The 13775-nt window shown below is 47.9% G+C and overlaps 1 protein-coding gene across 3 annotated transcripts in view; it reads left to right on the top strand.

Moving 5' to 3' along the window:
• The window catches only part of LOC311443817 (uncharacterized protein), a 30590-nt gene that overhangs the window by 14928 nt on the left and 1887 nt on the right, over positions 1 to 13775 (top strand). The window contains exons 11-17 of one of the 3 annotated variants that reach the window (XR_014697519.1): positions 782 to 808; positions 3356 to 3413; positions 4038 to 4093; positions 5448 to 5646; positions 7588 to 7746; positions 10211 to 10388; positions 12662 to 12796. Coding sequence is in view for 2 of the 3 variants with exons in the window: in XM_084534332.1 (XP_084390458.1) it covers positions 782 to 808; positions 3356 to 3413; positions 4038 to 4093; positions 5448 to 5646; positions 7588 to 7746; positions 10211 to 10343 (632 nt within the window). In the remaining variant the exon portion in view is untranslated. Of the gene's footprint in view, positions 1 to 781; positions 809 to 3355; positions 3414 to 4037; positions 4094 to 5447; positions 5647 to 7587; positions 7747 to 10210; positions 11800 to 12661; positions 12797 to 13775 lie in introns of those variants that run through there. The other 2 variants (XM_084534332.1, XM_084534331.1) reach the window with 2 other exon arrangements.

Below are 13775 nucleotides of genomic sequence, written 5' to 3' on the forward strand. Positions count from 1 at the left end.
CACTGCTTTTTTTTTTCTGTACACGTTAATAACTCAGGTTTGCTTCTGGGTTAAATGGTGCAACAGGGGTGAAGCAGAGACCACGTTCTGGGCTTTCTCTGGTCCTGTAGGCAGCAGCCAGTCTATTGAGAAGTCACCAGGAGCACATCCCACAGTAACTTCTACATTCTGCACTGCCTCTGCATGCAGAAAATATGGAATACGGCGTAACAGTTAAAGCCTTTAATCTGAGGCTTGGTAGTGCAGTAGGTGCTTGTGGACCTCAGTGGCTTCTCCTGCTGCCTTTCATTAGAATGATTGTTGAAATCAGGAGGTGGATAAATTTCTCACTTGTTCTTTTGGTTGTTCACTGGTGTGTCTGATTTTGCTATGTAGTGATGATTGACATATAAGAAATGGGTTTTATTTTTTTTAAATATGGCAAAAAAGACAAGCACACAAAAAGAAGCAAAAAGACCTGCAGAGTGTTCTCGTCTCTGCTCCTGCGTTTGTTCTGAAGGTCAAATCAATTGTTTGTGTGCTGACATTTAGAAAAAGGAACTCTCCAGTGTATGAAGGCAGCAGCGTTTAAAACTATAACATGAAGGTAAACAGATTGTCATTTGGGAAAATGACAGTTTGTAACCCAGTTACTGCTTAATTGCACCGATTTTTTGGCCGGTCTGTTTGGTCAAATGTGTGAAACTTGTTCAAAAGTGCTTTCAGCTTTAGCATGAGATACACAGGTGACAGGCATTTCCTGCTGTACTCACTGGCTTTGCTTGCTTGTTTATTTCCACAGGTCTGCCACCACCCGGTCCTATTCCAGGTAGGTGTTAACTTGCTCCAGTAACAGCCCTGATTCTGCATGCACAGATGGCCCTAGCTGAGCAGTTGGATTAAGTAACGTGAAATAGGATGACACCAAGACCCATTTTAGAGCACAATTAATCTAAGGCCAATAAATTCCAATGCAGTACTGAACTCCAGCTGCTTATCTTGTCTTCTGGACCTAAATAATAATCTGTAGGGTTTCTTAATCCCTTTTTTTTTTTTTTTTTTTTTTTTTTTTAAACTCAAGACCAATCTAGAAAGTGACATGGAGAACTTTGGGTGGCAAAGACCACCTAATTAGATTTGAAGTAGTTTATTTCTTGTTATGGCATCTTGCACAGCAAAAGTCTGTGATAAATTGATGCTTTGTATAGGAATTTGGACTGTGAAGCTGAGCAGAATGGAAGAATTGCCATTTCTGTCAGAAGCCTTTGCTCCCTGGTGTGCAGTAGAGCTGATGAATGCTAATAGAGAAATGCAACAACCAGTCTCATACATAAATTGGGAACCCTGCTAATTCAAGGCTACCACAAAACTGAGATTCCTCTGATTATAACTACTGTTTCTCTCCTAGAAGTTTTGCCTAGTCCAGGGTAAAAAAAAATGTAGCAACTTGTGTATCAAACTATTTGTACCCGTAGTTCTGACCAGGTGCCAGACAGCTGGGAGTCCCAGGCTGGGGGCCACCACAGGCCACTGCTTCTGTGTTATACTGTACACTTGATTCATTTACTTGCAAAAGGTTTGCACCCAAAGCATTTTTGGACATAATGTTCTTGTCCTCACTGTGTGTCAGACATGTTGGACTCGTTGCACAGCTTCTGTGTTCGTGTTTTTGTGTCCGTGCTCTGCCCAGGGCATCCCAAGTAGAGATCTGGAAAACCTGTAGCAGCTGGGCTATTGCTCAGGCTGAGAAAATTTCTGTTAAAAACAACACTCTTCATGCTCCTCCCAACGTACAATAGTATTTCTGAGCTGGTTCTCCTCGTAGTACTTAAAGGAACCTGCCTATGGTAAATTTGGATTTAGAAAGCTTTATTGCAGTGAAACTGGATGCAAATCCTGGTCTTGATTCTAGACACTGCAACATCCACTTGCTAGTCAAGTGCATTTAGATTGAAGTTGTTTGGGAGGAGAAAGACAGAAGAAATGACTAGGCTGCTGCAAAGAACTGACAATTCGGGTAACTGGGTTGGAAAGGGAGAAGAGAGAGAGTACCTGCTAATTATTATAATGATGGTGATCCACCACCATTAGAGCCAGCTATTATAACAGTAGCACTTTGAAGTACTTGTGCTTGGTGAGCAAGTGTGATTGAAATGCTTTAGGCATTGTATTTTACTGGAAGATCTTTCTTTAAAAAAGAAAAAAAATAAGTATCTAAGGGCAAGATGAGTCCTTCGGTGTGTTTGCAGCATCCATACCCACTAGATGAATTGGAGACTTCAGGCTGCTTCTGCTGGCAGTGAGACCCTCTTCTAGAGAGGGGTTCTCCTCACCCATTTTAGGGGCTTACAGAAAGAGGTGACGAATTGTCCCAAAGTTCCATCAGGTGTGCTGGCTCTGTTGACTTGAAAAGGAGCCTGGAGCTGCTGGCTTTAACTAAAGGGCTGCAGTTAGTCAGATGACTCCTATCTTTTACATCGGTACAGTGTGCTCTTTTGTTGTTGTTGTTTAATGGTAAACAGGAATTTTTATGCAAAATCAGGCCTCTGGGTGGGTTAGCCTACTTCTGTTGGCATTGGTAACTGCCCATGAAAATCATGGTTGCTCACAGTTACGGACAGAAGTTGAAGAAGTTCCCTTAGGAGCACTCAGCATGTCCTTCTCACTTTCAAGTCAGTCTGAAGGATAGGAGTCTGGCTTCTGAGGCTTATGACACTTCTGCAAGTGACCTCTGTAGACTTGTGCTTAACTCTCCTTTCTGAAGAAACTGTCTAATGAGTCTGAATTTAAAATCCTCATGTGTTTGAAACTGGGCCCATTTTTAAATGTCAGACCTTTTAGCCAACAATCTCTGCCTTGTTGGTGCTGTCATCTTATGACTTTTAAGTATGTATGTTCTTAGGAATTTGGCTTTCTTTAAAAACAAAAATGGGTGATTTCTGTGTTACTTTGTCTTTTACAACATTTCATTCATTTTAATCAATTGAGCAATAAAATTTTGCTGTCGTTGCAACATGTCTGCATCCCCCAAAAACACATTTTTCTGTTTCCAACAGGACTGTAGGGGTTGATTTTATGCCTTAATTAATCTTATGTTTATGATGAATAAGCCAAAATAGAAGGTAGGTTTTTGTCTGTGTTTCTTTTGGTAGCCCTACAGAACGAGCACAGCTGCAGAGCTTTAATTTTGGTAGGAGATACGACCCTGAAGGAAAAATCCTACATTTCAAACAGGGCTTTGTTTGAAGTAAAAAAAAAAAAAAAAAAAAAAAAGTGCTTTAACTGCATTTAAGTGTAAACAGCAATGTAGTTTTGTTCCCTGAAGTAAAGCTGTGAGGGCTCTCTGTGATGATTTACATTTCTGTGCCATGTCCAGGGCTGTTCCCGCCTCCTCTGGCGCCACCACCAGCTCTCCTCATTCCGACGCTGGATGGGTAAGACCACACCTGGGGTGAGCCGTTGGTACAGCACCTCCGTAGTGAGCAGCGATGAGGGGTAGATCTAAACTCCCTGCTGGTAATAGATCTAAACTCCCTGCTGGTAATCCTTAGCCTAGTCTTGGGCTGGGGTAAGAGATGAGAGTGGAGCCTGTGGGGAACCTCTGTGCAAGGTGCTGATGGATTCTGCTAGCTTGCCCTGATTTGTCATGGTAAGGACATGGGAAGGAGTCAGTAAAATGTAGGGTGGTGCAGAGGAGTTGGTAACGTGCTATGTTTGCCCAGATGTCTTCTGTAAAAGAGTCTCCAGGTACTTTGTCAGCCCTGGTTATTCCCTGGTTATTCCTTCTGTGCCTTATTACAGAAGGGAGGGGTGAAGCAGCACAAGCAGTTGACTTAAAACAGTTTCGGAAGCTGTGACAAAGCACTGTGCCTGTATGTGTTGCTGAGAATTTACAATGCAAAGTGAAACAGTTTCACTGAGCCATGGGCTTCCCATGGGGATGTTCCACAGGGCTTCACAAAAAATGGGGTGAGCTTGCAGCACAGGCATACCTGCGGGCAGTTTAGCCAAGGGGTTGCTGATGGGAGTAACTTGCATCGCTTTCTCTCTCTCCAAAGGCAGCCAGCCAGCTACAACAACAGGCAGCCTCCTCCATTTGGCTACAACTCTGCAGGTGAGCACCCAAGACAATGAAGAGTCACGCTGCTTCTCTCTCTGTTTGCTGCTGTTCGGTAGTTGAGGCTTTACTTAGTCTCGTGGACATCGTGCTTTTGGTGATGGGAGAACTGCCTGTGCCCCAAACTATCCCAGTCCCTAGAAAGTCTCAGAGAGTCTGCCTACACCATGAAGTGTTCAGAAAGCTGAGTGTTCGCCTTATTGCAGCCGTGATGAATGCAATTTATTAGCTGAATGCGAAGCGTAAGCTCGCTGCTTTCAGTGCAGGTACCCAGCATCAGAGCAGCTTCCCCACGTGCCTCAGCACCATTTTCTTGTACTTGTTTGCACACATTCTTGCTCACGCTTACTCATGTTCTCTACCTTTTCCCCCAGCCCTCAGGGACAAGCAGAGCCATCAGCTTTACATCTCCTCCCTGAGCTTTTGAATGCCCTCCTCCTCCACTTTATCTTCTTCCTTGCCTACAGGCACACGCAGGCACCCTGCCTACACACACTCGCAAGCATCTGTCTCCTTTTGTTTTGTAAGGCAGAGGCAGTGCCAGGCTTTGAGCACGTTTCCTTCCTTGTCACAGCCCTGCCAGCAGTGCCCAGCCCTGCCAGCAATGCCCGTGTCCTCTCCCATTTTCCCATTTTCCCCACCCTGTCTCCCCCGTGATAGGTTTGAAGAGTGGGCAGTGCGAGGGCTTCCTGAGAAACAGCGGCCTCGAGTGTGTCACGGGCTCAGTTTTTTGTCAGCCAGCACCTCCCTGGTGCAGCCGAGCAGGCCAGCGTGTGGATGGGGATGTGCTGGTGGCTCTGGGCTCGTCAGGTGGCATCGTTCATCCACAGCTGCTGTCCCCAGCCTTGGCCCTAGATAGCTGCTGAGAAGCAGGACCTTGGAAGGGTGGCCAGGAGCCTCGGGCCAACTGAACTCAGCTGCTTGCCTGCAGGAGAGGGATGCCCAGCGCTGCAGGCACCTTTGTCCTCCAAGCCAGGGTGTCTGGGAGGGGCGGCCTGGGGTTTTTCTTGGTGGAGACCCCATGGCATGCCCTATACAGCAGGGCCTGCAGAGAGCAAGAGATGGGGACGCATAGGCCCCGAGTTCATGCGCTGTGTGAGGGACGGGAGGTTTTACAGCAACATCTCTAAATACCTGGTCTTGCTTCCTCAGGCTTTCATGTGTTCTTAGCAAATCGGTGAAGGTAAAAAAGGAGACGTGAGAGCTGGAGGGAGCTGGGCTGTTGCTGTCTCCAAGAAGGGGGCATCGCTTGGGTTCAGCTCTACATCCAGGGGGCCTCTGCGGAGAGGGAGGCATGGGGTGGGCGCTGTTAATGCTTCAAGCAAACAAGGATTCTGCTCTCTCGCTGCAGATTCAGGTTTCATCAGCTACCCGCCCATCTCCACGTCCCACACGCCCTGGGTGACGACGGTGGACAAAGGCACGAGCAGCTCCAGCAGCAGCCACTGGGAGTACTCGGGCTCCAGGCGCGAGAGAGAGAGGGAACGCGAGCGGGAGAGGGAACGGGAGAGAGACAGAGACCGCACGCCGACCACTAGTGAATACAACAAGTGAGTGCTGGCTTTCAGCAGCCCTCTGCTCACAGCGGCCCCGTGGGGAGCTCTGGCCTTGCACTGCAGCACAAGGTGGTGTTTGGTCAAGGAGTGGGACTGTATGCTCAATTTTCTGAGTCGTCTGGCAAAGAGATGCTTTGGATCAATAACTCGAGGCCAGAACTAGGAGCCGGTGTCAGTGTCTGATCTCCTGTCGGTTGTTGTTGTTGTTTAACCCAGCAGAACCAGTTGTGCTCGCTCTCCCTCCTGTAATGTGAGTGCAGTGAATGAAATAGCCCCTCTGTTTACTCGGTATTTCACAGCTCGGTGTGAAACATCGGCCATAGAAGCTGCTGCTTCTTGTCTCCTAACTATAACTGTCAGATCAAAGGGGAAAGCAGCCATGCTTTGCTCGGCTCTCCTGTGGAGGCTTTCAGGGCAAGGAGTGCCGTTCACCAGGAGTCAGCCACAAAACGTAAATCCTTCAGGAGACCAGGCGCTTCTGAGCAGAGCGCAGGAGACAGCCTTCTTGCTGGGCTCCCAGGCGGCAGCAGCGCTGCGAGCGCTTGGGAGCGGAGGCTTTCAGCCTCCTGGTGTTGATCTAGAGAGCTAATGTGAAGGCTGGACTGCGAGGACACTTCCTAAACCCCTCACTTTGTGTGCTCTGCCCCGGGCTGCTCGTGGTAGCTCTGTCACAAGCAGCATCGGTGCTTTGCAGGCTCGGGGCTCAGAAATGCCAATAGTCATTCAAAACACGATCAGAATGTGCATTCCTGGCAAAAGGGCGCTGCCTGCTCAGGGAACTCCCAGGCCCCTGGGGTGAGCAAACAGGGCAACGTTTTCCTAACTTTTTCCTTTCTTTTAAGCTGGTGGGCACTGTGGGAGGAAGCAGGGAGGAACAGAGCTGAAGACAAACTTAGGGCAGTTGGAGGAGCTCAGACTCCTACACTTCCTGAGTGGGTTCCTGCTGCAGCCAAGCCCTGTGATCAGCACTCCTGAGCGCATTGTTAGCATTGCTGGCTGCTTTCGAGCACGCTGACCTCCGAGATCACGCCTGCCAAGCAGGGCAAGTAGCTGTGCTCAGTAGAGTCATTTGGATTCTCAGATGATTGTAGTGGACATTTATTTGTCTGGCTTGTTTCCACGAGTCTGAGAATGATGCTTCAGACTTCCTTTCCCTCAGAGTCTGAATATTATTTCGCAGAGTGGGACCTGTTAACAATTCAGATTTCAGCTTTCAAAATTTGAATAGGGAAAAGGGGCAGTGAATTGTAGGGGAAAAGGGAGCGTGGGATGTATCTGAATTTGGGCTGCATCATGCCCAATGGTGATTGAATGAGGTGCCTTGAGCAGAAAGGTGTAGGCAGAAAGACCGTGTCGGTGACATTCACAATTGCAGTATGTGCAATTTGAGCTTTTAAACTCATGGGGGGGGACAAAAAAATAGTCTCCTAACATGTAATTCCTTTGTGTGAGTTAGACTATCCAGAACAATAGTGCTGTGAGGTAAAATCCAGCACCAGGGGAGGCAGAATGATAAGAGGAACGTGTTCCTGTTGGTTTTGAATGAGGTAGCTGGCTGCCTTGGACATATTCCAGCAGGATTGCTAGGGCAAAATCCCCGAGACGTTGGCCGCATGCCTGCAGCTGAGGTACTCCCTTGGCAAATCCATAGAGCACACTTTGTAAACTGTCAGCCTTCAGAGGCTAGAAGAAATCAATGCCACGCGGGTGTTTGGGCATACGGGCTGTGTAACAGGCAAGCAGAGCACACTGAGCCACGTTGCTTTACCGGGGCTGGGTTTAGCTCGGGATCGATAAGCAGCAGAGGGTTAGCACTGCAGCTTTGTTCAGGAGCATCACAAACACCTCTGCCTGTTGATAGACTAAGAAGTGACAGATGCTGTCGGGGAGGGTTCTGCTTGTTCCCCTGCCTCACTTCTCCCTCTTCTCCTGAAGTGACGACGAACGATACCGCTACTACAGCCGGGAGCGCAGCTACGACTTCGAGCGTGACTACCGCCGGAGTCGAGATCGCAGCCGGGAGCGGGAGGATCGGCACCGGGAGCGCAGGCACAGGGACAAAGAGGAGAGCAGCAAGCATAAGTCTTCGAGGCGGTAAGAGCCACCTCGGGAGAACCGGGCCGTTAATGGGAGCACACGTGGGCTGCAGACAAGCAGCTGGATGTGCTTGGAGTGAACTGCGACCTGCTAAAGCCCTGAGACGTGGTGCCCAGGCAGAGGAACTGCTCTCGGGCGTGTACCTGAGCAGAAAGCAGAGCTGCCCAGCGTAGGGAGAGGATCTCTTGGTGTTTCCAGTAAGGCAGCTGGCAGGATGTCAAATCACTGCCAACAAAAATGCAGCAGTGTGTCACAAAGGAGAAGTTAGTCTGTGCTAGACATCACATCAACTGCTTCGTTCTTCCCAGTGTTAAGAACGTGTATACAAAGTGAAGTGCAAAACCCCAGCAGAAGCATCAGATTTTGGTATTGCATGTTCTTTTGCTGAAGAGAAGAGGTCTGGGCTCCAGTCTGAGGCGATGCTCTATTGCTATATCAGTTTATGTCCTGGTAGCAACTTGAGCAGACTTGCTCATTTTTTTTGGTGCTTCAACTTTCTTCTTCTAGAAGAAATTTATGTCAGCTCTGTAAGTAATTACCTTTTTTCAAAATTAATATCAGAAAAACTCCTACACAGTGACTGGAGGCAAAAGGCTGTTGTCATCCTTAAGGAGATGCATAGGTTTTCAAGAAGAGACAGATTGCTAAAAAGTTGGAAACGGCGATGGAAAGAAAGGCCAGGAGTATAATTAAAATTAAACAGAAAGCAAATGGAAGCTGAGCTGATACCAGCCGAACAGGGCAATAGCTTTAAGGGTAATTTCTCAGCTTCCTGTACTCAGAATTAAAATCTGGTGTTATCTGACTGCATAAGCAGAATGGAATTCACCAAAGTGGTGTCAGAATCTGAGAGTTTGATTTGCAGAACTGGGCTGCTGCACTAAATTGGAAATGGGGTGACTTTTCCTTTGCTTCTTAAACACGTGCAGACACTTTCTGTCTCGTTCAAAGTGGTAGGATGAGAAATGTTTGTTTGCCAAAGCAAATGGAGGAATACTTTTTGCTTAAGCCCACTCCTAGTGCATGTCAGAGTCCCTGTTTGAGACACTCCAAGGTGATTTGAGTCTGTTTAAGATGTTTGCAGATGGATGGAAGGGTTTCAGTCTAGTTCCCAGCTTCCTGCAGGTTGAAGAGTCTGAAGGAAACCACTGACACTTGTTTACATATTAAAGGACAGTCACATTGTTCAAGCATAAACCACTGCCACATTGCTCTCCGCGAGGTGGCTGAAGATGTGTTGGAGAAGGGGCAACAGCCTCTTGTTTTTTTAATGACTGTAAAACCACTTACTGAACAAGTCAGAAAATCACTTGCAGCCAGAAGCTTTTCAGCCAGAGCTTCAGTGGTTCAGCCAGTTAGGTGTCTCTGCTACTGACCTGGTATCCCAGCCTCTGCACTTGGCTCTGTCCCCACTCATGGAGCTGTGTCCATACTCTATGACAGTCTGTCTTCCCAGGACGAATTTAATTTGCTTTTTCTTGTACTCTGTCCTCTGTTTTAATTCTGCAACCTTCACACCAACTCTGGAGAGCTCACTTGGTTTTCAACCCGTGAGCAGAAATAGTTGCATGCTTGCAAAACAGCAGCAATCCCAGCAGGAGCTCCCACCTGTCCAGTTCCAGGGGTCTCCCACTGGTCTGTGCACATGTGGGTTGTGTCGGGCGTGCTGTGCCTACGGAGCACCTGGCCGTGGTCACTGGGCCGAGGCGCACAGGCACATATGACCGAGTCAGAGTAGCTTCTGGCTGGGATTTCTCCCAGAAATCCTGTGTAAATATCTGTAGTTACCCAGCAAACAGTGCTGGTTGAGGAGTTCTAAAGTGTCACGGTAGTGAAGTGCAAGGTCATTTATGAGTAAGCAGAAGTGGAAGCAGGATCTGCCCCCCCGTTAGGATATCCACGTGTCTCCAGCCGCACTGATCCACTTCTTGCTTCTGGTCCAGGGATTTCCCCCGGACGCTCAGAGTGAAAGCTTCCAAACACCTCTCAGGCCTAGGACTCTTCCTTCTCAGAGCAGCGTCAGTGCTTTATAGTGAAGCTTGTGATGTGGCCAGGTTATTAGAGCTCCTTTAGGATTGGGAAGGGCACCGAGATGTTCTTTATGTTAAATAAATAAATAAACACTCCCCAGAAATGATACTGACAGCAGTCTGTCCAGTGCGCTGCCTGCCTGCATCGTGTGCTGATGCAGCATGTGGTGGAAAGCAGCCACCTCAAGCACTTTGCATTCCCTGCCCTCAGTTCAGCTGCACACGGTATCAGATCGCCCCAGAGAAACCAGAAAGCCTTTCCCTGGCACCGTGGTGCCCTCAGCCTTTCTGATGCTGATGTTTCTTCTAGATCAAAGCCCTCTGTCCGTGTCCGTGCTGCGGAGTCGGTGTGCTCGGGTCTGTTCTGTGGCGGAGCAGTGCTGATGCAGGCTCTGACAGCTCTTTCCTCTCCCCTTTCCTCCCCACCACAGCAAGCAACATGAGAGCGAGGAGGGGGAGAGTCACCGGCGTCACAAGCACAAAAAGAACAAGCGTAGCAAGGAGGAGAAGGAGGCCAGCGAAGACGGTGCCCAGGAGGGAGAGGAGCAGGATGCCAAGGAGTAACAGCCCTCGGGAGGGATTTGCTCCTTTTGAACCAGCGTGGCATTGGTGATTTTGGTTCTGGTTTTTTTTTTTTTTTTTTTGGTTCCTTTTTTTTTTCCAAGGGAAGAGAGGCTGACTCTGGGTGAGCAGTGAAGCATGTCACAGTGGTTTGAGAGTTGAAGCTGCATGTGCAGTTAAACTTAAACTTACATTGTGTTTTTTTTTTTTAAATTTTTTTGTGTTTTTTTGATACAAGACAAAATACAGCAGTACTAGTATATAAAGCACTGAGCTACTCTACTCATAAACATCCTTAGGGAGAACTTTGTTGTATCAGATCCTATGGTTTCTGATGGAAGATGGCTTCAGCTGAAACTAACGCATTTAGGTAATAGGTTGTTGTTGTTTTTTTGTTTTGTTTTTGTTTCTTTTGTGACCATCATTCCTTTTTTTTTTTGAAAAAAATAGGACAGTAACTGCAACTTGAAATTTATTGTCCAAAGAAAAACGTGAGTTAGATCCTGAGAGCCAGCTTAGAGCCTGGTTCCTAGTAGTGAAAAGTCTCATCCCCAAATACATTTCTTTAGAGTTACAAAAATATCTTCTCATTTCTCCATGGCCAGGTGGGCAGCATGTGAGAAAACTGCTTTTACTGGTGGGTCACGAGATCTTGCTTTGGCCTGATGGCTTTGAGAAGCTGTTAGGTGTGTTTACACCGGCTACATAAAGACTGAACCTAGGGTTGTTTTTTTTTGTTTTTGTTTTAATCTGTTACAAATGTAGTTCTGCCATGTGTTACACTCCTAAGTGGAAAATCAATGGAGGACCCATAGTAAGAGCACGAGTTTCTCTTTAATTAGTTCTGACTAACTTTTTTGTTTGTTTTTGTTTTTCTTTCCCAACTAAGGGTTGAGCTGAATAACCTAGCACACTAGAGAACGTGAAGTTCCATCTAGCATTTTGCCCTGATGGGGTTGGCTTATTTCTATTTGGATGTCACCAACACTCCTGTGCAATGCATTCCTTCCCCCATAGATCTCTGAATAAATTCAGTCAAATTCCAGAGTTTGCTTGGACTTAGTATTGGTTGAGCAGGGTGGAAGCAGGTATTTCTGGGTGGGAAGAACAAAATAATTTTGAGGGGTTTTGGCATGTCTAGTACTTAAACAGAATGCTGCAGACTACAGAATACTGTTTTTGTGAGTCCACAAGTGTCCCGTTTTAAGTATCTTCCACTATTTTGACTTGATATTTCAAACTGTCTTAAATCCTTGCCCTAAAATAACGTGGTTCTGAAACTTTACATATTTTTTGTATTGTAACCTTGCAAGTCTGAGTATCACGTGAAGCTTAAAATTGTAGAGACTCGAGCTGGTACAGCACTATGATAACAGTTAATATGCTATGACGGTGCATTTGGTGGGTCATTAACTGCAAAGCCTATGGGGAGAAGAATAAAGTGTGGGGTTGGTTTTTTTTTCTGTTTGTTTTGTTTATTTTCAATGTAGTTTTTTTTTTAATATGCTTTGAGGTCCTGGGAAATGCACGTGCGTTGGGGAGGTGTGTGCAGTGAACCAGAATTAAAGGGCAGGGCCCACAAACAGGCTTCAAAGCGTTCGGCCCTCCGCAGCCAGGTCAGCAGTCTGGCAGAGCACCGTGAGTTAGGAATTGCAGCATCTCCGGGCACTGCAGGAGGTTTGCTGAGAGCTGGGGGAGCTGCAGGAACCCCAGCTCCTGGCCTCAAGCAGGAGGCGTGAGGGGATGTGTCCTGCCGTGCCCCTCCTCTGGCCAGGGCCGGGGGCTGCGTTGTGGCCACCCCATAGCTCTCAGGAGCTCGGGATGGGGCATGTGGAGGAGAAATCAAAACGAAAGTGGTGAGAAGGATTCAGAATGCTTGGTGCATGCAGACTGGCAACATACTGCTGTCTCACATCACTCGTGTGTCAGCGCTGGCTCAGGCCACAGTTCCACCTGTGTTTTGGGCTGGTTGAGGCAGTTTCTGCCTTGCCCCCCGTCCCGTGCCAGCACCGTGTGGTGATACAGAAGCAGGATTTGGCTGAAAGTCGTGCCGGGAGCACACGGCTGTGGTTCAGCAGGGTCCTTTCCTTGGTTCGATTTGCAGCTGCATGAACACTTTTGCTGGCCCAGTGCAGAGGAGTGATGGGAATAAGTGACAGGGAGCACGAGCCAGCCCTGCTGCTGCCACCCCAGCACTGTGCTGCTGAGCGTGCCCCCACCCCTTTGCACAGCTGGGGACTGTCAGGAGGGAAAGGGGCCAGGAATCCTTCCCTTGCCTCCGTGTATTCTGTAATTATGACATTTGTTTTTTTTTTTTCCAGAACACGATCTCTGAGATCGCTAGGGCAGCTAGCAGCAAAGGAAGTGCCAGGCAGTGACCCCCAGCCCAGTCTGAGCTGTTTTTTTGCCTGTCTTGAATCAGGGGAAAATGCTTGTCAGTAGAATTTGATGCTAAGGTAAGTGTAGGGTTTGGCCCCCCAGCCACTTGAGGTCTGTGTGGTGCCTCTCTAGGGGTGGATAGAGCCACCCTGCATCCAGTCCCCTTCTCTCTTGGGGTGTGTGTGGAGGGGACAGAAGCTACTCATCCCCTAAATAAGCATAATTAATAAAGTCACCACATCCAGCCTGCAGCCCTCTGCATGAGAGAGGGGACGGGATCTTGACTGAAGAGTCACTGCTTCAAGTTCCTGCCATCTGTTTGGGAATGGTTTTTCAGAACTGGACACAAGCCTTTCACTGATGTTAGCAGGGCTGTAAATTTAAGGGAAATAGCCTTATTCTGCTGAAATAAACGGCTGAAATGATTGCCTTTGGGGTATCAGAGATGTATAAATGTGGGGCTCTGGAAATCTTCAGTTAGATCAGGTAATTATTGCAGGCTTCATGATGGTGTTTCCCAGGGATACTGAGAAGTGACTCCAGTAATTTTCACAAATGAGGCCAGTTCTTGGGCTGGTGACATCAGAATTTGGGAGGGACCAAATAGTGAGATGGAAAACAGGCCTCTGCCGTACCGCGCGCAGAAGGTACATTGCTGAGAAGGTAAACTTGGGTCAGAGAGGGACACTTGCATGGGTCTTGTCACCCCAAGCCTCAGCCAGCTTACCGTGGTGAGAAGGCAGCTCAGGGAACACCAGTGAGGTGTTCAGCTCCTGGCAGTGCACAGTGGGCACAACATTAAGGAGGAGAGAGGGCAATCTCAGTTCTGTTGTACAGCTCCTCCTTTCCTTATGGCACTGGCATCTTTCTGCCCTTCGAATCAGGGATGTTTTGCACTGCAGCAGTGGAAATCATGACAAAGCTAACCCCTGGCCCAGGCACACAGCCCTTCCAGGAGCACCAGCAGCAGCCCCGTAGCTGCTGAGCTGTGCAGCAAGCTGGATCAGGGAGTTAAGCCTCATTAAATAAAGCTTTATTTATTCCATGGGTTAGCTT

Source organism: Aythya ferina, assembly GCF_964211825.1.
Source record: "Aythya ferina genome assembly, chromosome: 13".
Lineage (NCBI taxonomy): Eukaryota > Metazoa > Chordata > Aves > Anseriformes > Anatidae > Aythya > Aythya ferina.